This window comes from Acanthopagrus latus, chromosome 9 (assembly GCF_904848185.1).
Source record: "Acanthopagrus latus isolate v.2019 chromosome 9, fAcaLat1.1, whole genome shotgun sequence".
Taxonomy (NCBI): Eukaryota; Metazoa; Chordata; class Actinopteri; order Spariformes; family Sparidae; genus Acanthopagrus; species Acanthopagrus latus.
The window spans coordinates 19758644-19782770 of NC_051047.1; the positions used below are offsets into that span (position 1 = coordinate 19758644).

The 24127-nt window shown below is 41.8% G+C and overlaps 1 protein-coding gene across 1 annotated transcript in view; it reads right to left on the reverse strand.

Annotated features, from left to right (window-relative positions):
* Positions 1–205: 205 nt before the first annotated feature.
* The window catches only part of epha6 (eph receptor A6), a 176402-nt gene continuing 152480 nt past the window's right edge, over positions 206–24127 (reverse strand). Inside the window, exons 9-17 of the mRNA XM_037109449.1 lie at positions 22221–22291; positions 19536–19661; positions 18879–19064; positions 11274–11335; positions 10661–10870; positions 8156–8305; positions 4339–4532; positions 3894–4043; positions 206–3121 (exon numbers count right to left, since the gene is read on the reverse strand). Coding sequence (XP_036965344.1) covers positions 3007–3121; positions 3894–4043; positions 4339–4532; positions 8156–8305; positions 10661–10870; positions 11274–11335; positions 18879–19064; positions 19536–19661; positions 22221–22291 — 1264 coding nt within the window. The 3' untranslated portion in view covers positions 206–3006. The remainder of the gene's footprint in view (positions 3122–3893; positions 4044–4338; positions 4533–8155; positions 8306–10660; positions 10871–11273; positions 11336–18878; positions 19065–19535; positions 19662–22220; positions 22292–24127) is intronic.

Sequence of the window (24127 nt, forward strand, 5' to 3'; positions counted from 1 at the left end):
TTGGACTTTTGACACTTTGACATTGGAGATTTGTTAAATGAAGACATATCCACCGAGAGGGACGACCCCTCGTGGGGTTTCTTCATTTAAGCTTCTTCATTTAAAACGGTGACGTGTCACAGCCTGAAAGACATGAGATTACATTCCTCCCTCCGAATCAATTCCATTTTCACTCCCCTTCGCTGAGAAAAAAATCGAAACGAAATTAAATGAGCAGTCGACCACCAGAACTGTTCGTCTTTATTTGCAAATAAATATTCGCTGTAACTGCCTCTTACAGTGTGCAAGATCTACAACATCTCTTTGGAAATTATAGAAAAATAAAATACAAGAATTATAAGTATACTTGTACTTTGTACAAAAGAACGTCCTAACATTGCTCAGCAGTAGAACATGCTAAACAAACAGCATCTGATATTCTCCATATTCTGTAGAGGGGGTGGTGACTGTGAACGTGTTTGTGAGTGTGTATGTATGTGCGCAAATATGTGTGTGTGCAGTGGGTGTGTTTGGATGCATCTTTTCTGCTCTGGAAGGCCTGGATGCATAATTACGCTATGACCGAAAGGCACAGACACCTAGATCCAGTCTGCCTTCGACATAAATCACCCAGCCCCAGTTTGTAATAAAACCCAGAGCTGCAGAGGGGCAGGCCGCTCTCTCGAATATGGAATACAACTCACACTAGTAGCTAGGTCCTGTGACTGCACGGGAACTCATGAACTACTCTAAAGTGTTCCTGTTCCTGCATGATTAGTGGACTGTAAGGCATTCTGCGTGTAGATGTCAGTGTGTGTGTGTGTGTGCGCATATGTGTGTATTTGTGTGTGTTTTGTAACTGTTGATGTTGGAATCACACATGATGAGTTATGATGCTGCTGTTTGTGTTCGTTCTGTTTCCGCCTTCCTGACAGTCATTTCCCTCCCTCTACCCGACAGCTCTGTCCCTTCACAAGGACCTGAGAGGCAAGTGTGGAAAAAAAAACTTCTAGTGATCCATTTTATAAGACTGATCTGAATTGTTTTGCTTTAAAAAAAAAAAAAAAAAAGTTTTGCCAGGATCATCTTGTTACTTATTCATATTTGAAAACGGGTGATTTACGGATCTAACTGCTTGTCTTGGCGGGACGTGCCCTACTCTGCCTCTCATACATACATCAGATGTCACCATGTTAGGTCTCGTGACTGCACATGAGAGAAGTTATCCTTCCAAACAGATGTTTAAGAGTCTATTTAAACTCAAACCATGTTCTCCTGAACCTAACTGAGTATTTTTTTTGTTGCCTAAACCTAACCAAACAGAAAAAATATCCTGGCAAAACTTTTCTTTTCACCAGTTTTAAATGAATAAACATGTCCGATGTCAAACTTTGAGAATCACCAGGTCTTTTTCTCACGTGCCTCTGTCCTGATCTCACTAAAGCAAGACTACTTCCTGATCTCACCGGTTTCCACGAAACCGGGTTTTAGCTACTTCTGCTGCTTCCAGCTCGACTACTAGTTTCTATTCTGCAGCGCTGCCTATTCATCACTTACTTAGACAATGAAGAAAAATGTTGATTTCAATGGCAAACACCCAACAAACTTGACATCATCTATTTCAGATCCAACACGTTTCATTTCAGACTACGTTTATGTACACAGGTTCTCCGTATTGCCACATACTGTCCGCCTGCCACGACCTTTACACGACCACGATGTCGTTACGTCTGGTAGCTTTGCACCATCCGATCGATCATCCCGCTTCTGACCGCTGCCTGTATTCATGTGTGTGTGGTTGTGTGTGTGTGTGTGTGCAGGCCAAAAGAAAAAAAATGAGCGCAAAATGGAAGCAAATTCTGAAGAACCATATAAGTCCATGTGAACTTTCCAGACATCTCCTATTTATATCTGACTCCTGTGAACATTCATATGTTAAGACAGTGGAGGTTGTGTACTTCTCAGGCAATGTAAAACATTCACAATCCAAAAACGAAAGGAAAAATCGTCAGGCTTATCGCACAACTGTGAGAACACTGTCGGGATAGACTTGTATGGTTGTTCATATGAAAGGCAACGGATCCACACCTGCAAGCTTAGCACGCGACGCTAAAAAACAGGGAGACAGGTGTTTGTGGTGTGAGCCTCGCGTCGTCAGACAACGAGGTCTCTCATTGCACGATTCTTGATCTCTCTCTGAGATACTGAGGTGACTGCATAATACTGTATTGCTGATTTGGATACAAATCTTATAAATAAATAAAACATCTTAAAATTAGATCCAGATTTACTAGGGCTTTTTCACATACAGGACTGCACATATATAGATATTAGGTTATGATAATAATTATCGATTAATTGTCTATACACTTTGAAACATTCATCTCCTTAGCTTTTGCTGCTTCTCATTTCTTTCTTCAAGTATTGTTTAGCGTACCAGATTCTCTGGAGAGAGGGTAAACTGAAGCAATGCAAATAAAAACCTTTGTGATAAATCATTAAAACCCCCCCCCCCGAAAATTAAAAATATTGAGAATACTTTTTTTTTAAAAGACTTTTTTTTTCTTTTTCTTTTTTTTTTCCGATTGCACACCCGATAGCAGCTACATGAGCACATTACTCGGAGCGAGAAAAAAGAAGAACGACTGGAAAAAAAAAAAAAGAGTCAGTAGATTACGTCTGCAAATCTACATCTCTACATATTGTTGCTCCACACACAAAGTACTGCTGCTGCAACAAGGCATTACATTCCCCTAAGTGAGGGCCTGGGCCAGTCTTTGAAGTCTGTAATAGTCTGGCAGAACCAGGTATACTGGGTAAGGGGTGTATAGTAGGAAGAAGTCTGTTACTACTGGATTTGAGGAAGACCGGGGAGGGGGGCAGTCTGCTGTGGTAGTCTGTCCAGTGACCTCCTGCATGAGGGGTAATGACTCAGGCACAGGCTGAAGACTGTCTGTCCATCGGTCTAGACTTCGCTTCCTTCTGCTCCGTCGATCTGTCCGTCCCAGGTTGTGTTAAAGGGCGTCCTCATACATGGAAACCCTTCTCCTGTTCGTGCAGCAGCTGGAGGCGGAGGGTCTGTACGCTGCTGATGATCCGCCGCTGGTGGCCGATGAGCTCCACGCCAAGGTTCCTCACATCTCTAGGCCGAGAGCGGAAAACACAAAGGCACACAGAGACACACAACACACTTTAACTGCTGGTGGGGATTTACACTCAATTAATTAATTCATGCATTTAATACATAAACTTGATGATTATAATCAAAGCACCAGAGACCGAAATATCATGATTTAAGCCGCTTGTATAAGACACATAAAAAAAGGAGGATCCTACACTTCCCATCATGCAACTTGATAGCAACGCTCATCAGACCCACAATTCCTGATAAAAAACAATTATTTTTTTTAACACAGGCTGTCTGTATACATAAAATGACTCTCGCTGGCTCCCACTTTGGGGTCTTGATCACCCTGTTGGCATTCATCTAGCAGCTGTCGGTTGTTCAGTCAGCTAATCTCTATTATTGAAGCCCGTAGATGTTAAAGTAGCCAAATTAAATTAAAAACCCAGTGAAATGTTAAAGTTCCTCAGCGCTGTGTTCAGACCAAAAACCTGAGATCATTTCCCCAAAAATGCAAGCTCACCATCTTGTATTGCCGGGGATGTGTTCAAGGCAGCCAGAAGTTTAAAGTTGAAGTTTAAAGCCCCAAGCAGAAACTGCAATACCCCTGATGACATCACTCTGACATCATCAGGGTTATTACTCAGACTTTTGACAGCTCCCTCTCAGAGCCACAGGAGACAGTGAGAGTATGAGTAGTAGTCATACTGAGTACAACAAACTTGCTTGAGTGCAGATTTGAATCACCACTGCTGCTACACAGAGGCTGTGTTTAGACTCTTCCACTCACTCAATGCTCATCCTCGCCACAGAATCCAACGTGTTGTAGCCCGCCGCCATGAAATTGCTCTTGTACTGACTCATCTTAATGGAGTCCAGCCAGTCGCCGATGGAGATGAACATTGGGTAGTCCATTTCCTCCCCTGGAGATTCTGGTAGACTGTAATGAAAAACGAAATAAAAAAAAAACAATCAAATCAAATCAAATCCTGCCAGTATTTCTAAAGAACATCAGAGTTCGACAAGTGGCCTAAAGTTATCAGAGTGACACAGTTGGTCGTGCTGGTGTAGGTGTAAAAGCATCGCATTAACATTTTTTAACCAAACTATCTTTGCCTGCATGTAGGAGAGATATTCTACCGAAGCTCACTGTTTGTTGATACTCAGATAGTTCAAGTTCTGCTCTGAGATGAAAGTGCATTTTTCTTTGAATATGAAACTCCTCAGTTCTGTACCTCTGAATATCCTCTACCAGCGGCAGCAGGCTGCTGGGGTTGCGGATCAGTTTGTCCAAGAAGGAAACGACATCGGTGAATTTTGGCCGATGACTCCTCTCCTTCTGCCAGCAGTGCAGCATCAGTTGGTGCAGGGCCACGGGGCAGCCCATGGGTGCAGGCAGTCGGTAGCCCTCTTCGATCGACAGAATCACCTGGAGACACAGTCGGATGTGATGAAGGATGAAGTGTGAATGTGAAAGACGGCGGCTGAGCTGGAATTTATTCAGCGTGAAAGGAAAAGTTAGTTTCTTCAGCTGGGTGTCATGTAACCAGTTTACTGCTGTCTCTCCATGCAGCAGACCAAACAAACACAATACAGCGTACTGAATAATGTTGTGTGGCATTTTGATTTGCGTTTATTATTAAACTGAATGACATTTTATTGCACCTTTTAGTCGTCACCTTTCCCACATTGGATTCACATTGTTTATGTGCAGATTTGACGCTGAAGTGTGAAGCGTCACAAGACAAAACGTCTGAGTAAACATGCACAGAGCTGCTAAGAGCTAAATGTCAGCATGGCAGCATGCGCACAATGATAATGCTGGAATGCTGAGTTACAGGCGAGAAGGCAGCCAAGTTTGTGACCGCAGCGTGAGACTGCATCTCAATATTTGTGAGCGAGAAGCCACTGAATATTTTTAGGGAGAGCTCGGTGCATCTCCAGCTGAGTTTGTGAGTTTGTGTCGACCACAGTAGACACTCTGAGCCCAAACATGACCTTTAGAAAACTGTTCAGATATTTAAAGTTTCAACATATCTGCAGTTTGTAGCGATGATCGCTGTCAACATTTATTCTGGTGACTGGGTGAAAAAGGTTGTTAACACGAGTCTGACATGCCACTGACTTTTATACAGCAAACTTGTTAGCAAACGGTTGCTTATTTACACATCAGCTATGAAGCAACACTACCATTCCTTTGGAGTTGTGTCCAATATTCTCTCTCTTGCTGCTCGGTTCAGGTCTCTTTTTTTAACTCCTGAGGGAAATATCTGCTGCTAAATTCTTCACCATGTTCGCCAATTAGTCTCTCGCTCTGCCTGTCTACTGTTTTTGCCGAGCAGTTAGTATAAAGTGGGTTTCTGTGCAGCCAAAACGACACCATGACAGCAAAAAGACTAAACCAAAATGGGGCCAGACGGCTAAACCCTGAGTTTAAACTCTCTATAAAGCTCCGCACAGCAGAGGTAATTATTCCCTGACATTACCCATTTCACACATGACAGTGCAAACTTTCATTTGATGTATTGTTATTGTAAGAAAAATTGGTCAGCCACCTTACAGTACATTATTAATAACTCTGCCTGTCTAATTGTAAGAGAGAGAGACTCCCTCGATCCTTCACCATGAATAAGACAAATAATTGGTGAAATTCAGGTAAGAAATGTGAGTACCATCATGTGAAATGCCTTCCGCAAATACGAGTATAAGTTTCAAACTCCATTTTTCATCTGAACCGGTCACTGCAGTAGATCTCCCCGCCGCATCTGCCAGTCTATGGGGAAGTATAGATCCGTGTCTCGTTGCAGGGAGCTGTGGTAAGTGGCTGACCAGGACAAGATAGCGTTTGGCTGGTTTTGTGGCTTTGGCTGGCCCTTTGCCTTGGAAAGCACTTCTAAGCAATTCCCAAACAGCACAAATCCTCCCCAAACCCTGTGACCTCAGTGAATGTGTGTGTGTGTGTGTGTGTGTGTGTGTGTGGTTGACCGTGTATGGATGCATGAGAGTCTGTGTGTAAAGGGGTTGAGGGGATTACGGTGGAGCTTTCACACTCAGCGGACAGAGGGATGGATCTGCTTCCTCCGTGGCCTCCTCCAATCCCTGAACACAGCCCAGGGATCAGCGGGTTGCTCAGCCACACTGAATCCACAGCTTTAAACTCCCCCCTCTACCGGACCAAAGTCCTCCAAAACCTCTGACCTTTTCTGCTCTTTTCCTTTCCCCTCTCACAGAATTCTCCTCCTTTTTGTTGAATTTCGCCAGCTTTTTTTTCTTTTTTTTTTTTTCCTTTGGGGTCCCTTCCGACCCTCCCTTCTGTCTCAGGTACGCTTTTGTTGTGAGAAAACAGCCAGGGAGCAGGACAAAGGCCGACCGTTTGAACAGATATAATGGAAAACAAACTCAGAATTTACTCTGTGGAGCAGGACATCAATTGAAGAAGTCAATATTAAAGTGTGTTGTGGAGTTGAGGTGAGGGAACGGGGTTGTGAAGGCGAGACACGATGAACGAGTCTTTTCTGTTCCCTGAAAACGATCGCTCAGATGAATTCCGAGACATTCGCTTCAAGGAGCGGTTTGTTTAAAAGTGAAAATACGCTTGCTTTTATATTCATGCCTTGAACTCGCGCAGGATAATGGATTTGTTTATCCAAATAAAGTCCACCCCGTGCCAGAGTCAGTTTTTCACACAAATGACAGCGATTGGATGTAAAATCTCCCAGCAGTCACCGGGCAAATAAACATGACTCATGACGACCTCAGCACTTCTTTTTTTTGAAGCATTTTTCGTCTTCGGACAGCAAAGGGAGACAGAAAACAGAGCGGGGGCTGATATCAGAGGTCGCTAGCTCCCTCAGTTGTATTTACATAAGTGTTGGGAATCTGTTGTTTTCATTTCACTGCCTCCTGACTGATCAGCAACTGTGGACAGTACAAACCAGGAGAGACATCAAGCCATATTTCAACATTTTGATAACCCATTAGCTTTAAACCACGTCCTAGCCAAGATCACTTTCTGATTGTGTTTTACGACAGCAAAGAAGTAAAATTATTCTAAAATATCAATACACACCTTGGGCACATTTATTCAAGCCTGGAAGTGAAATGCGTTGGATCCAATAGAATGGTAATATAAGCCAGGAAGTGGCTGAATGCAAACAGTTGTTTTACCCTGAAGGTTTCAAAATGTAAGAACTGACCACCAGTATGAATTTATACTCAAAACAAAAAAGGCATATCACCAGATTAACTGCTAACTGCTGCTGACTGCAGTTGATATCAGCTAGTTAGCTCACTTAGCAGTGCAGCTAGCGGTGGTGTTTACACCACTAGCACATGAAGTGATTTTTCCTATATGCACCTTTTTAGCAGCCCAATCAATTTCCTACAAATACACGACATAAAACCTTGAACCTAGCAGTGTCACATTGTCCCAGCATTCAAACTTCTGTTTCTGAGCTTGATTTCTATTGGGCTACAAAAGAAAATCCATTTTAGTTCTGACCTGACAGAATGAACAACTTTGAATGCAGGAAGGAGCCCCAAGACAATGCCCTGGAATGGGGGTTGAGAGTTTTGTACAACGCCGAAAGTCAATTTTCTAACTGAAACATGTTTACAATTTCTCATACGGAGAAGGTTTAGGGGCAATTTATTCTCTTGCTGTGCTTTGGAATCAAACACAAATTCCACAAATCTAAACAAATAAAAAGCTAATCAAGATGTCAGTCACCAATCTGACGTATTCTCTCCTCTCCTCTCCCCCGACAGCAGCTCTACCAATTCTTTCTCGAAGTCGCCAAAGAAGCTACTTCATGTCAGAGTCAATTTCTGTCAAATGTGGCTGTAAGTGTCTTGGATATGCAGTAAATTGTATTTAAGACTTGGCAGCACAAGCTTGTCGGATTAAGTCAGTAAGACAGAAGAGCTTTTTGATTGAGGAGGGAGAGTGAGTAGAAAAATGATGAGGTGGAGTTATTTCATCATTCTTTATCCTCACCGGGTCACTTTTGTCCCGCAGGACAATTAAACTATGGTGAGGACTACAATACTCACATCCTGGTTGGACATCTCCCAGTATGGCCGCTCGCCGTATGACATCACTTCCCACATGACGATGCCGTAACTCCACGCGTCACTGGCTGAGGAGAACTTCCGGTATGAGATGGCCTCGGGAGCGGTCCATCGGATGGGGATCTTACCGCCCTGTTGACACACAAAGTGCAAACTAGGTTTAGTTTTCAGTTGTTCAGTTTTTAGCAATTGGAATTTGAGTTAAATTGATCTGCTTTTCGTTTTACAGTGGTTCAGTTCTTTGTTATGACCAGGTATAATGTGCAAGAAGTATGTAACTACTTTACGAACAAAACACTTTTGGTTCTTTTTCCTTTAATTAAAATATGTGTAAATCTCACATTACGGTGTTGCATTAAGGGGCTATAACTTTAACCTCTGCAGGAATAAACACACCGAATCACAATGGACTCTGCTCTGATCTGGAGCTGTTTACCCAAAGTAGATCTTTTTAAACTTTTGGATTCAAAATGAGTGTCTATCTTCATTCCCGTTAATAAACCTGACTGCAGCATGATCTACGCCGCTGACCTCTGTGGTTGGGAGTTTATGTTCTGTAACGCTATCTGCTGACAGGAGCTGGAGGGGTAATGAACTCTTACTAACAGAGTCTCTGGTGAGTGCTGAATTCATCCGAGTGCTGAATTCAAACAACCACCTCTTCTTCTGTCTAACATGACTCAAGCGCAAATGTTTCAAGTTTTCTTTATGTTGAGTTTTGCCTCGTTGTTGACTTCCTTTTTCCTGGAAGTAGTGACGGGCCACCAAATGAAATCGTCTCTCTGGGTTCGCAACATTTAGGATAAAGAAACAAAAGTGAAAGTAAAGAACACAACTCAAAAAAACATATAAAACAAAGATCAGTTTTGGGCATCTTAATGAGGAAAGGGTGACACATTTGTCCAGTTTTTTTTTTCAGTTTATGATAATAATCCTGATTCAAACAGTCATGAGAGTATCAGCACATCCTGAGAACTGACAGATAAACTTCCTGAGAGACGTTTACAGATTGAAGTGTTCTTTCTTACTGTATGCACCGTTGACAAATCATTCTTTCAGTCGAGTACATCTCAACTCTCTCAGAGACCTCGACCCGAACACATTACTGTCCAGCAGAGTTGGGACTGATGAAAGTAGGTGTTATAACACGCTGAGCCAGTTTTAAACCGCTGCGCTCAGAATGTGAATCTTAATAGCCAAACGTGAACACGTTTCTGTGTTTATGCCACCGACGTTTCCGCCTCACCTCGGCTCACCTCACACCAACCTTCACTTCTTCTTCTGTGGATTTCGACCATGTTATGAGCAGAAAAGCTAAACTTGGAACCATAAACACAGTGTTTCCTTCACACAGTAACCTCAATACAAACCCGGGAATGGAGGTCACCGTGGGCTCAGACAGATTTACAGGACAGCGTCTTTTCAGCACAAAAGTTTTTTTTTTTTTTGAAGCATTCCTTTTGCTGTCTACAGCAACTCCATCTTGTGCTGGCCTCAGGAGAAATGTCATCAGCCTAATCAAGGAGGAGTGGAATGATGCATCAGTTGGGTGATTTCTCAAGCTTACATGAACAGCATCGGTCTGGAAATGAAATCTCTGAAAGGAAATGTAAGTGTCCCCTTGCGCTAATTGCCCTTTTTGTAATTTTACAAGATTTCGAGGAAATCTGAGAAGAAAAATGTCAAAATACAACAAAAACAGGTACATCGGCAGGAAATAATGTTAGGGTAAGTGTATAATAGCACAGTCTCCAGGGTAAGTACTGGTGAGGTGATGAAAAACAAAGAGATTTTCAGGATTCTGTGGTTCACGCATGTTATGTGGTGATAAGGAAGAATCAGCCACACAACAGCTGGCAGGGAGAGTCTCGTAAACTCTGAGTACATTTCTGTAATTGAGTTGCTGTTTACTGTTTCTCTACTTTTCTGACTTTCATAGCTCAAGACTTCCAACTCAGCTTCTAATGAGGATCTCTCACTCCTGTGGTGTTGTAAATGATAATGAAACGGACGTATCTATTAGTTTTTGAGGCCTTTACCAAATTGCTGATACCAATTGTTAATATCTGAACATTTTAATTCCTTAAGAGCAACATTTTAATTTTTACTCACAGAACTTTTATATAACTAAAATTGAACATCTCCATCAATCCAGGTTGACAGCTTAAAGGTCCCATTTGTCCCACTGACGCTTAACAATCCTTTTTTTCCTCACAAATAGGTCCTTTAAGTGTAATATTACCACAATTCCCATTTTAATTAATATTCATATTTCATTCTATTTAATCAAAGAAATATATTACAGACAGCTGATGGTATTATGTCCATCATTTCTCACTCAAAACGCCCCATGTTCCATCAAATTAATGAATGGATCAAACCCCAGTTTGGAGAATGCACTATGAGGGTGTATTTCATTAAGATTAACTCGGCTTTGTAGTAAATCAGTGACAGCTGCTTGGTTTAAGAGGGCGGTGTCAGGCGTACCGTCGTGGTGTAAGCAGCCTCCGGGTCGTCCTCCAGGACTCGGGACAGGCCGAAGTCTGACACTTTGCACACCAGATTGCTGTTGACCAGGATGTTTCGAGCTGCCAGGTCTCGGTGAACGTAGCCCATGTCTGACAGATACTTCATGCCCGAGGCGATGCCACGCAGCATGCCAACCAGCTGGATGACGGTGAAGTGACCATCGTGTTGCTGACAGGGGGAAAGAGGGAGACAGAGAAGAATGAGCTGACACAGACGAGCCACTGCAAAAAAAAAAAAAAAAAAACGAAGACGGCAAAGACAACCAGAGAGAAGAGGAGGGTCGATGAGGATGGATGGCACAAACAATAGACAAAGGAAACATAACAGTATCTATAGAGCAGCAGTAAAGTTTGCTCAGGATTTTAGTGGCAGTTTATTGGCAGAACAATATGCTACAGATGTGAAATATGGTTCCCATTATAGCCTCTTGTTTTTACAGACAAAGGCCCCACTGTGGAAATGTCTTGTTCGACAGCGCTGTTGTCGTGTTTATTTCCCGCAAGAATATCACCTGAAGCGAGACAAACAGACATAAACACACTTGAGTTTCTCTGATCGTCTCAACGCTCACCCTCAGAAACGAGTCCAGCGATCCGTTTTCCATGTACTCCACCACGATCATCACAGGCCTGCCTGCAAACACACAAAACACGACACACTCTTTACCTCTCCAAAGACTACACCATTGCTCCTATGGGTATGTGAGGCCAGTCTGCGGTGGACAAAGACTCGCACGTAAGCCACGTAATATACATATAAAGTCAGATTGCATTTATTACATTGTAAAATCATTTGTGAACAACATAGACAAGAACAAAGCCAAGCTAGTCTTTTCGCAGGACTAAACAAATGATAGGTTGTATGTTTTATTTATTTCTGATTCTGACGTCCATTCGCTGAACTGCGAGGTTCAGTTAAAAGCTCATAAGCTTGTAAAAGTGTATCTTTGTGTGACTTCAGATTTTCTTACAGGTCTCTAACCTCATCTTAACCCTGGAAATGTATGTAATATTATCCTAAACGCATGTCCCAGTCAGCCAGAAGTAAATCCAAAGCTGTTGTTGAACCATTTGGAGTGCAGTCATGGCTCTGGGCTCTTTTGAAAAGGGTATGAGCGGATTTTTTTTTTTTTCCCAAACTGTCAGGAGCCGTGTAAGTGCTTCTGGCATCAGTTTATAGGAGCACACTGAACACTTACTTTTTTCTCGCATATGTTTTTTAATGCAAAAAATAAGCCAGCAAGATGACCGGTTACTTCTTCTCCTGTTAGCTGGAAGACACTGTGGGTCCACGTCGTACAGCATTACATGGTTAGATTAGTTCAGATTAGATAACAATATCACTGAATATGAACACATGCGTCAGCACTGACCTCGAAATAACCTCGCTTAAGAGTATCAGGGACAACAACTCGTTATAAATCTTTATTTACTATTTATCAAATAGTCAGCACAGTCAAAAGTAAAACACATTAAGACTAAATTCATTCACACTTTATTCATGAGGAGGCAAAACTTTGTTACATGCTAGTTTGTCAGCCTGTTTGTTTGTTTGTTGATTGCATCTTGCTGTTGCAGTTTATTCTTGAAATGGTTTTTATAAATAGAATAAGGTGAAACTAAGCTTTCTATCAATGTTTGGCCTGACTTTACACTTAAATATATGCATGTGATAATTTGCTTAGCCGTGCTTATGTTGCCGGTGAAATAGAGAAGCATTTAAAAGGTAAAAAAAGGTGGATATGTTACGATTAAAGATGCTGGTAGGTATAATAGTTTTGGGTCAAAATCCACTTAAAAAATAAATCAATTTAAATTTGACCATCACAGTTAACATGCTTATTTTTTAATCAAACCTTACATCACTTGTTACTATCAACACAAAAACAACTGATGATATTGAAACACATTAATAACATGTGAACAACCCACTAATGCTCCTCAGAAATAAACTGAGGCTTTTGTCTGATTCACAGCATTTAAACACATTTTTGGCAATTTATATCCAAAACTAAGTGCTAAATGTGCAAGTGCATACTGATGTTTTGAAGGATTAGATCTGGAGTTGTGCAGATGACTCATCAGGTTCTGCTAAACATTGGCTGACAAAAATCACACCGTGTGCGTGTGTGTGTGCGCATGTGTGTAACTGCCAGGAAAGGAAAAGGGAGGGCTGCAGAAACACACACCATCAGCAGTTGATTGATGCATCGAGTCAAGAAGCTCAACTCATAAAACTTTCTTTCCCTCTCGACGCGTCCGACCTGCCGAACGGGACCTGCTCGGTATTCAGACCGCGTGCGGCATAAAACATTAGTCAGAAAACAGGTGCGAGCGCAAGTTCTCTTTCCAAATGTTATTGTCTCCCTGCGGAGGATCCCTACGGTGCTACAGATTGACTGGTTTACAGCTGGGAGGCAGTTGTCCAGGAGCTGTAAACCGTTCTGAACTGCTGGAAACAGAAATAAAAGGGTTACTATGGTGAAGTAACACCGTGATATCACACTTCAGATACAAGTAGATTTTTATTTTTTTTTGTCTCCCTTGGGAATGCGTCTCATGGTGGAAGACATAGCATCAGGATGTCGGATGCTTTCTGTTTCATCATGGGAACACAGTGATGCCAAATAGCTGTTTCACTTTATTCGAGTAACGTATGCATCAGCTCTGCATCACTGGAATTAAAGACTAATCAGAGAGACAGGAGACAGCAGGTGAGACTGACTTCTGTCAGTGTTCCGTTGTGTGTTTTCAGCTAAATGAGCAACTGGAACTATAAATTAAGAAACTGTTCATTTCTTTTTTTTTTTTAAATTAAAAATACAGTACAAGGTGACATTAAGGACATTTGGTGTTGTCTCATTCACTCAACAGGGGACAGCCCCAGATGCTTACTAATGAAAAGTTGAGTGCTTTGTGCTTCTCTTCATCAGCGGTTTGGAATTTAACCAGATGCACTTAGTTGTCACTGTGAAATCATTTTCTCTTGTCAAAGAAAATCGTGAAAACACTTCAGACTAAGCATCAATTAGACCTTTCTGGTGCTTATCCAAGTACATTTGGCACATTCACCTCCACTTTCTCATTTGGATGTCGACAAGGGGTCACAATAAGACCATTCTGCCTGAACTAGAAAACAAACAATTAAATTAAAAACAAAACAAAACAAAAAAAACACTGTTTATTTTTACAAGAGACAGGCAATGAGGATGAATACTAAGATGTTGGTTTGGATAAATGGACGCTTGGTTACCTGCTGCACAACCACATAATGAGTGTTTCAAAACCAGTTTTGTTGTTTCCAGAGAATTAGGGACTGTGCAAAAATCCAACTGTGCCACTTGGTTGCCCCCCCAAAAAAAACACTTTCTGCAAATTCACAACCAATGCTTATCAGTCACAGGTGATAACATCCCCAAGAAAGCACAGATACTTTGAGCTGTGCACAACCCTCAGGACAAATGTTGGTAATGCACGTTTCTGCAAACCACAGACATGTTGAAAATTTACATTTTCTTATGTTGGAAATTTACATTTCTATAGATTACATTTTTAATTTTAAGTTGTGTGTGGCAAGATGGCCATCTGGGGTACCATTTCGGTGCTGTTTTTAAGTGATGTTGCCCTTTTTTTCCCAGTGTTTTCAGTGCACTCTTCCAGCACCACTTTCCTGCGTGCTGGTGCCATCCTACAGCTGAGACCCTCGTTATTTCTATTCTATTGAAAAGATCAAGTTGTGTCACGCTGACAGATGTTGAGGTCAAGGTTCCTCGTCAGAAATATCCAGCAGTTGCCCCAGTTGCAAATGATGAAACGCATTGTCGAACTGTACTCACTGGTTTTTCAGCCCCTCTAGCTTATCTCCGCCACCATCCCATCTGCCTACATATATGAAAACCTTTTCATAAACATGTAATCTGAACGTGATGCGACACTTTAATATGATACATAGCCAATGGAAGGTATCATTGGAACATAGCAGTGGTTTGCAGAAACATTACCTGCCAACTTTATATCCTGGCGACTGGTCTGGTTGTGCACCTTCATAAATGCTGGTTTGCATGGTTTTGTGATTGTTTTTATGTTTGTAAGAGACCTTTTTGGAGGGCCATTGTGGGTAATGAGGTTATTAAGAACAAATACAGTATAATGAAAAAGTCTGTGGCATTCAGAAAGTGTTGCAGCAACTTACAATCAACACAAGTCAGCAACGAATGTGAAACACTGAATGTTAACATTCATTTTTAAACAGCCTGAATGCTTTAACATTTGAAATAATCAACGCCGAGCAAATTATCACCGAGGGTACATTGATTCTAAACCCACACTCCTGTCGCAAGGGAGAACGAGGCACAGTGGTTATTTGGATGGATGAACGATCAGAGCCTTTATACCACATAGGCACACAACCTATTTTTAAAATAATTTTTTTTAATCTGCAAGATCTTATCACACCCTTAAATCTGCAGATGCTTTCTCCCCCACTACACCAATGCAACAGGGATAGACAGGAAATTATTCGATCAAGCTTGGCTTTCCCGAGCTAATTAGCAAAGGTCTGGAAACAATATATGGTTATGCAGCGCGGCGCCTGAACAAAAACAAACGCACCTGTTAACAGAGTCTAATGCGTCACCTGTTATAGCAGAGCAGGTATAGCAGTCAGTCACAGCACAATACTCTCTGTAATTAGTCTCCGAAGAACAACAACAGATGTAGGGAGCGAACGACGGCAGGGAGGGCGAGCAGACAGGCAGGCAGGCAGACAGAGGAGGGATGCTCAGAATTTATGTCCGTCTATATGTGATGCTGAGCACACAAGGATTGCGATTGCGTGTTGTTTTGTGTTTGCGCGCGTGTGTGCATGTTCCATTTGAGAGGCAGTCGTGGGAAATGGTTTGCTCTGATAACTTCCTCTCTAATAAAACACAGATTTCTTCTTATGCTTGTTCTGATTCGATTTCACAGAATATATATTTCAGTCCTTTATGCTTTTAAATCTTAATGTGATATCAAGTAGTAAAAGACAATATTCTCCATAACAATTCAGTGGCTCAGTATTTTCTGCCTTTGATAGACATTGATATGCTGTAACTAACAATGTGAGATGCTTGTTTTAAGAATTTGGACAAAAAAAAACAAAAAAAAACATCTCAACTGGACTTCTTCCAAAGCTGTTGACTGTATCCAATAGAAGCAGCTTGTCCTCACCAGAAAAACGGCAACAAGTCATCTTATGATAACACATATTTATGTTTACTGCTAGGTGGTGACCTCTAGTGGCCGTAGTAATTATGACGGGAGCAAAGGAGGGAGGCAGGTGATGGTATAAAGAACAATAAAGTCCATATATGGACGTTGAGGTGATGAAACACAGCCAAACTTTTACCCAGGACATGGCTTTTTGTGTCCTGTATAAAACCAAAAGTCAATGTTGACCACTTTTACTAATATCTTTAACTTACCACAGAGTACCAATAATGTCAGACATCAGATCAGACTTAGAGAGTAATTGAATGGGTGACCTTTTCTTTTAACCACAGTAATGTACTTTTACGTAAATAAGAGTTTTAGGTACTTTTTACAACACTGCAGAGATCACTGGATTCATAAACAGCTCCTTTTCTCCAGCAGCAGAACTGGCCCCCCTCGTCTCACCTTCAGGCTGTGTGTGAACTGGACTGAACTCGGTCTGGACTTTTTAACTGGAACGTCATTCGTGTATTTTCTACCTGTCCTTGAACTACTTGGAAACCGAACTGCACACATCATATATACTCACTGTAACTATTCTCACATTCATACGTTCCCTTTTTTGTCTTGTTATCATGGTTTAAGATGCCAGTTTGCCCTGGAACTGAGTCGCATGCTATCAAACATTTATGACACAAGGATAATATGGTATCTGTGTATCGACGGCTGCGAAAGAGCTGTCATTCAGAAATATCAGCGCTCTGAGTGTCTATTCAGTGCAGCCAGCCATCGCTGTCGTTCCCCGCCACGGCGACTCAGAGTCTTTTTCATTCTTTGTCCTCATCGGATGTCTTACAGGAAAAAAAATAATCTCTGTGTCATGTGGGAGTTTTTTTTTCACTCGATAGCTTCAAACTACGATTAATTCTATCGGTGCAAGGTATCAGCAACCGGCAGATTTGATGCAATAATGGCAGTATCGGCCTTTTAAAGACCCTTATCAGCTGGATCCCTGTCAGCAGGGTCAAAGCCGAGGAGTGTCCTCTATCTGCATTCAGGTTCAGACAGTAAAGTCTTCAGGGGGGACACATTTATATTCACAGCGATGTCTCAGTTTATATACCCCCTGTAAAAACAACCATATGTTGCGCCGGGTGAGTCCCGTAAAACAGAGCTCGTTAACGTGTCCGTACACACAGTAACACACACACACACACACACACACACACACACACACACATCTTTTGAAAAAACAGGCCATTAGAACTTCTGCATGCAGGCCACTCGTACACAATATAACAACGCACATGTAAACACGCTTGCCGAAGGTGTATGTGGAGGAAAAACGCAGACTAGACGCAAGGCAACAAAACTATGCGTATAAACACAAATGAGTCAGTTCACTCATCTTGTAAATACCAAGAAAAACACATAGCGTGCAGTTAATCCGCACCTGAAAATGAGACGGCTAAGACCTTAAAGAGCTGCAATTTACTATTCAAACAACCAAAGGCGCAAATTTATCCATCAGACGGTGGTAAACAGAGTGATGGGTAAAGAGGTGGCAGTTTCAAACGCTCTTGTTTCATCTGATTGTGCTTTTAAGCCGAGCTCTCGGTGCGAGTCGCCCCCAGACAGCAACGCTGAAGGGAGCATTTTGATGAAAGATAGCGACTGACTTGTGCATGTTTACAAGACACAATGGGCCTCGTGCAAGTAGCGAAATACGAACACAATTTCTCTTATTTTTCTTTTGTATGCACGATTTTCTCTTATTTTGTTAGCACCCGTTGATTTCTGGGATTCAGCGATGTTTTCTTATTTTTACTCTTGACAAAAAAGTAAAATATACGAGACATTTACGAGAATGTTGCTGCATGGGGCACATTTTTGTTGTTGTGTCTCAGGGAAGCCTGTCGTCACAGTGTTGTGCCTGATGTCAATCAAACTGTACACACTTGAAGTGCAGGGTAAGTAGAATGCAGGTTAACTTGTGACAGGACTGAGACTGACTATGATAGAAATTACCCTGTAAAAAAAGTACAAGCAGCTTCAACAAAGTCTGCTAACAGCAGCTTAAATAACTACCATTTACCACACTGTGCAGCACTCTCAATCATACAAGTCAGCGGGCTGTGGTAGTGAGCTGGCAGGGACATTTTTCCAGACTTTAGAGAAAAACATGTCATGCGCTCGTTCGAAGGCAGCGACAAGAAGAAGAAAAACCATGTTAGAAGCAAAAGAGGGGAATAGAATTTTTTTTTTTAAAGTTAATTAGATATAATATCCAAAAGTCCTCCCACATTATCCCACATTTACATACTTATTGAAGCACATTTGGTTTGTTGAGAATGGGTCACCCAAATGAGGAAAAGTGGTTCAGGCGAGAAGGCTCCCAAGCTGTTCGAGACTGCGTTTAAAGTGTGAATCCAATGGACACTTTTAAGGAGATCTTAGGACAGTAACTGGATATATTTGACAGGAAGTGGGAACATCGCCAACTATGTTTGAGGGGACACAGATGGGTGTTTGTGACGAGACCTTGGGACATCTCCAGCTGTGTTTGTGATGATCAAAACTCATATTTTCAACCAAAACATGATCTTTTCCTAACCCCAACCAAGTGATTTTTGCGCCCAAACCTAACCATAACCATAAATACAGCACTGTCACAACATAAAATAGAAAATCTGAACGTAAGGAAAGGTTGCAACATAAAGAAATGTAAAGTTTTAAAATATCCATGGTTTGTAAAAAGTCCAGGATTTATTTGGGTGACTAGGTTGCAGCAATTCCTACATGGGAAATGTGTATAGCTAAACTAACCTCTGAATACTTTTTTCCTCTAAAACCAGATTTAAAAATAGAACCTGACCCATGTGGGTAAAAAAAAAAAGGCTTTACCAGTGCTGGCAGTAAATGTTGCAGGGAAATGTATTGATAACCAGACGGAAAAGTAATAATAACCCCACAATCCTACTTACTTTTGGTGACCACGCCCTCCAGCCTGATTATGTTGGGGTGGTCAAACTGGCCCATGATCGACGCCTCGCGCAGGAAGTCCCGCCTCTGTCGCTCCACATATCCGCCTTTCAGCGTCTTTATCGCCACGGCGATCTCTTTCTTCCCCGGCGTTCTCAGGCGGCCGCTGCAGACCTCGCCAAACTCACCTAAATCACACACACGCACACACACACACAAACACACAAATGAGTAAGTAGTTCAGCAAGCAGCTGCTGTTCCACCTGGGGGCAGTGTTGCAGTTCCCATCTCAACTACAGCATTAGTGTCTCCTCTCTGATTAGTTAAACTTGAAATTCTCTCTTCCACCGTCTATAAAAAGCCTTGAATCTATTCTTACATGTTCTTTTGTTCTCTAAACCTGTTAAGGCTTTAATATTCCCACAGCCCGAGAGGAGAAAATGACAGTGAGAGACCAGGAAATGGAAATGGGCGTCCTCTTAAGCATGTACAATGGAGACGAGGGGGTTCACGGCAATTGTGTGGACTGAAAATAGATAATCTCCTCCAGCACATTTAAAGGTATTGTTATCCCAACCAACATGAGATGATCCTCCTCCGCCCACGAAGGGAGGCACACGTGGATGAGTGTGTGTGCAGGCCTGTGCGTGTGTGTGTACCTGCTCCGATCACCCTCTCGATGCGGATCCTGGACGGGTCGATCTCCTTGGTGAACTCGTGGGCGGCCTGTGTCGGGTCTTCATACGTATCAGGATCCACGTAGGTCTTTATTCCTGGGAAAGGGACTGTGGGAGCAGAGAGAGGGATGCAGAGACGATGAACTATGATTATGGTTTTTTATTAATATATATATTTTGATGAGGCTCGAAGACCAAATTAGCCTGAAGCCTTCCATAATTTTGTAAATGCAAATTCAAAACTGTGTAAAACTTTTTTACTGCTACTGCTTTTATCGCCACGCTGCTACCAGAGGGTATGTGGAATTTAAAATAAAACAAAATTATGATTTGCTTACAAAATACACTGACACATTTCAGTCTAGGTGGAAAATAAACAGATACAGTAACAAAAGGCTGATCTTCGGTATATTTACCATCAATATAACCAAAGAAACTTCCAACTTCCCCTTATGGAACAGACATATATTCACATGTAATGAAAAAGATAATGTAACACATCACAAATACATTTAAATTCATGACAGGAGTCCACATATATCCATCAATACATGCCAATATATTGTCATTTTGCCTCATGAATATGTAACCGAACATAAAGGACAATACATTGGTGACATATACTGATATTGGGTGGTTATGGCTCAGGAGTAGAGCCAGCATCTCGTTATCAGAAGGTCATCAGTTTGATTCCCTTTGTCTGCGTGTGGAAAGCAAGCTTCCAGAGTGGTAACCTCAGTGTCATACTTAGACGTGTTGGACCAATGATCAGACTGCTGTGTTTGATGTGCTGGGATTGAGAGCGTGTATTTCTTTTCATACTGTATCAACAATCATTGTGCATTATATATAAGATCTGGTCACTCCTTAGACAAATGGAGAAACATTTCCCTGCTGCTATTGATCATGAGCTGGGAGGCAGTTAGTGTTACCCTGTTTGATCTTCATTATCTACTCTGAAAGCACACGAGCAACACACACAAACATAGTGTGTTTCTCCTCTGTCTTTTCCTAAGAGGCAGCAGGGTCTCACACTGAGCCGGTCTTTAAACCAGGGCGAGTTTTTTTTTTTCTTTTTTTTTTGCCCTCGCTTTAAGCGAGCATCCACCCTGTCGAAGTGTCCTTGAGCAAGTCAGTGAATCCTTTAACAGACTGCTGCTTGTCTGGCTCTTGACCCTGACCTCCCAGCGGAGGGAGGCCTATTGACAAAAGCCGTGTTTCTCCTTCAGGGATCGATACGGTGCCACAAAACAAAAAAACCCCCCAACAAATCAGTTGTCTCGGACGCCGGAGTCGACACCAGAAAAACCCCGAGGAGGCTGTTCTGCTGCTGAAAAGCTTCTGCTCAAGTCCTCACTCAAGGCTGAAACCTGAGACACGGCTCAGGAGATAAAGCTTGAGGAGCGTACACACACACACACACACACACACACACAGTACACAACCACATACACACACACACACACAGTACACAACCACATACACACACACACACACACTTTCCCATGAAGTGTGTGTTTAACATTGAAATTCAGAACTTTGTGACAGCTTGTTAGCAAACCTTCAAACACTAATTTGATGTCTATTTCTTCACTTCACTATTTCATCTGTTTCTGGCTTCTGAGCTCTAATCCAGCAACTTTTCTCTCAAAGCCGTCTAATTTCTCTTTGTCCTCTCCTCCCTTCCTCGCCTCTAAACCTCGTTGCCCTCATCCTCGTTTCTCTCCTTCCTCTCTGTGGTTTCCCCTTGTCTTGTCCCAATCTTCTTCTTTATGCTCGCTTTTAAACGTCTTCTCTCTCTTTTTTTTTTTGTGCGCTTTCCAGCTCTCGTTTCAATTTGAGTTTTTTTTTTTTTTGGTGTCAGGAATGAAAAATTGGGAATTAAAAGACAAAAGGTGTACAAACGAGACGGAAGGTACAGAAGTGCAGAAGCAGACAGTTCAGGGACGCAACAACCAGATTAATAGAAACAAAAATAAATAAATTTAAAAAAATCACATGGAGAACATGAAATGAAACCTGAGAGGAGGTGAGGAGGAGTTCTTGAAACGAGGAGGGAGAGACGGAGAGATGAAGGAGGATGTTGGATGAAAGAATTCTAAACTGTTGACTTGTTTGACATCTTAATTCCTGAATCTAAAAATACCACATTGGCTTTTTCTTTTCTTGCAAGCACACCAACAAATCAACGTTTTTTTGCATTCAGCAGAAGCCTGTAGTGAGGAGCGTCTGTCCTGTGCAAAATTCAAATATACATAAGCACATAAACACACAGGAAATGACCCGTACAGCAGTGCACTGTGCATGCTGAGTGAAAAGCCTGCTAGCTGCTAACGGTGGCTCGTACAGTCCCTCCCTCCTCGTTTCCCTCCCTGCTTTGTTGGCAAAAGAAGCGTCACAAAATAAAAAACCTGGCACTTTCTCATCAAATGGTTGGGCGTTCTGGCAAAAAAAGTAAATCTTCCAACATTAACACTGTGCATCGTGCCAAACAGATTTCACATGTTTATCAAAATATCCGATTTTGTCTTGCGCAGACTCCCCCCTCTGCCGTCATTACCATAAATTAGGGATTTAATTATTCTAGACTGAAAAATACCAAGAAATTAGGGTCAGAGTGAGAGAAAAATAATAAAAAAGCAACAACAAATAAGAGGATTGATTTACCGTGTCCGTTCTGGTAATTGGTCCTCCTTTTCTCCTCTGAGGTCATCTTGGCCTTGAAGTACCACTGACACCTGGAAACACAAATTGCCAGAATGGGTTACAGAGATTTTCCTCAAATGTGTAATAATATTACTTTTTTGCACGTGATGTCATGGTGACATCACCCTGGACCTGCAGACTGAGGGGGCCCTCGAGGAGCCTCGGGTGGGTTGGTATTTGGTATTTTTGTGTGTTGAGGTGAACAGAAAGAAAAACCCTCAACAAAAATGTTATATACTGTAAATAACTTGACTTAATGACTCGTATTAAACACAATACATACATTTTCATAATTTATAAACATTCAGCACATCTCTCTTTCTGCACAGTTACCTCTCCTAGATTGGTAAATGTTGAAACAGCGTCTATTCATTGTGCAATCCCCACTATGTCGCTTCTGACTGTGATGTTTGATGTACCTGGCCACTGCGACGTCATTCAGTAACACGCTGGATTCAACTGTCTCCATCGGTTGTATACTTAATGACAAGCTTCCTCCACACGCAGCTGACTTGCTGTCGTGAAAACGGAAACGTGCGTGCGTGCCAAAATGGAACGTGCGTTTAAATGTACACTACAAAAAAAATACCGCTTAAAGGAAGTCAACAGAGCAGACACACACTGAGAGAGAGAAACAAATGGTGTGGCAGGCAGGTGTGTGCGTTTTAAGGTGGGCAATTAAAGTAATACTGTGTCGGCAAACTTTTACAGCGATTCTGAAAGACACACTTGATTTCCGAGGCTTGTTCTCAGGTCGTCAAATACCGCCGCCACCTGCCACAGGTGTACTGTGGGGAGTATGTACAGTGTCTTTGTATCTTGTTAAATTTACCTTAACATAATTTTGCAGTGCAATGAAAAATAAAGTGTCTTATATCTCATAAAGTATATCAAGCTCTCGCTGGTAAAAAAACAAAACAATTTTCAGTGTAAACTCCTGAGTGTATTGAATTAAGCTTTTTTTTATTTGTTGGAGATAGAAAGTTTAGGTTTAGTTTGTTCCCACAGTGCCTACGGCGGACTATTCTTTGCTTCAGCGTGCTATAAACAGCAACCAGTTAATTATCCCAATAATCACTACTGATCCATGTGTTCAACTGTTATCTTTACGTTGGGAACAGGCTGTGATATTTGTTCCTTGTTTTAAACATCTTCCAATTAACTCATTTATAATTAAAGAATATTCATAAAATGGCAAATCCTCGTCCAATTGATACGACCTCCATCGAGTTACTTAACACCCAGTAGCCTAAATTCTAGCATCTTGAACATACAGCTTGACGTGGCAGTAACACAGGTCATGAAGTTCTGTTGAATGTGAAGCGCCTATAGGTTAAATAAAGACCCTGATTTGTACATTTGTTTGCAGTGAAGATGTAAATGTGTTCCAAAAAAACATGTTTTTCACACTATTGTGCCGCGCAGACACACTCTCACAAACACCCCTGCTGATGAAACGTGGTACTTTGGCAACCTCACACTGAAATCACCCGAAATTGAAGAAATGAAGGCAACTAGCGTTCACACCTCAATGTGACAGCAATTAAAAAGTCCGCCTCAGCGGTTTAGTATGAGAGGTCGGTGATGGGTGTGGAAAGATACATGAATCCCAAACCACGATACAGGATAGAACAAAACAATACTGCAATGTTGATCGGAAGGAAGCCTCGGAAGAGATAAAGCAATGAAGACGGAGGTGACGTGATTGGCTCAAGTCAGCTCAGACGCACTTCCACTGAGACGAAAAACACACTTCTGAAGAGAGAGAGAGAGATGTAAACTCGCATCAACTAATGCATACATCTCCCTCGTCCTCCCATATGTGTGTGTGTGTGTGTGTGTGTGTTCACGAGAGAGTTTATCTGGGC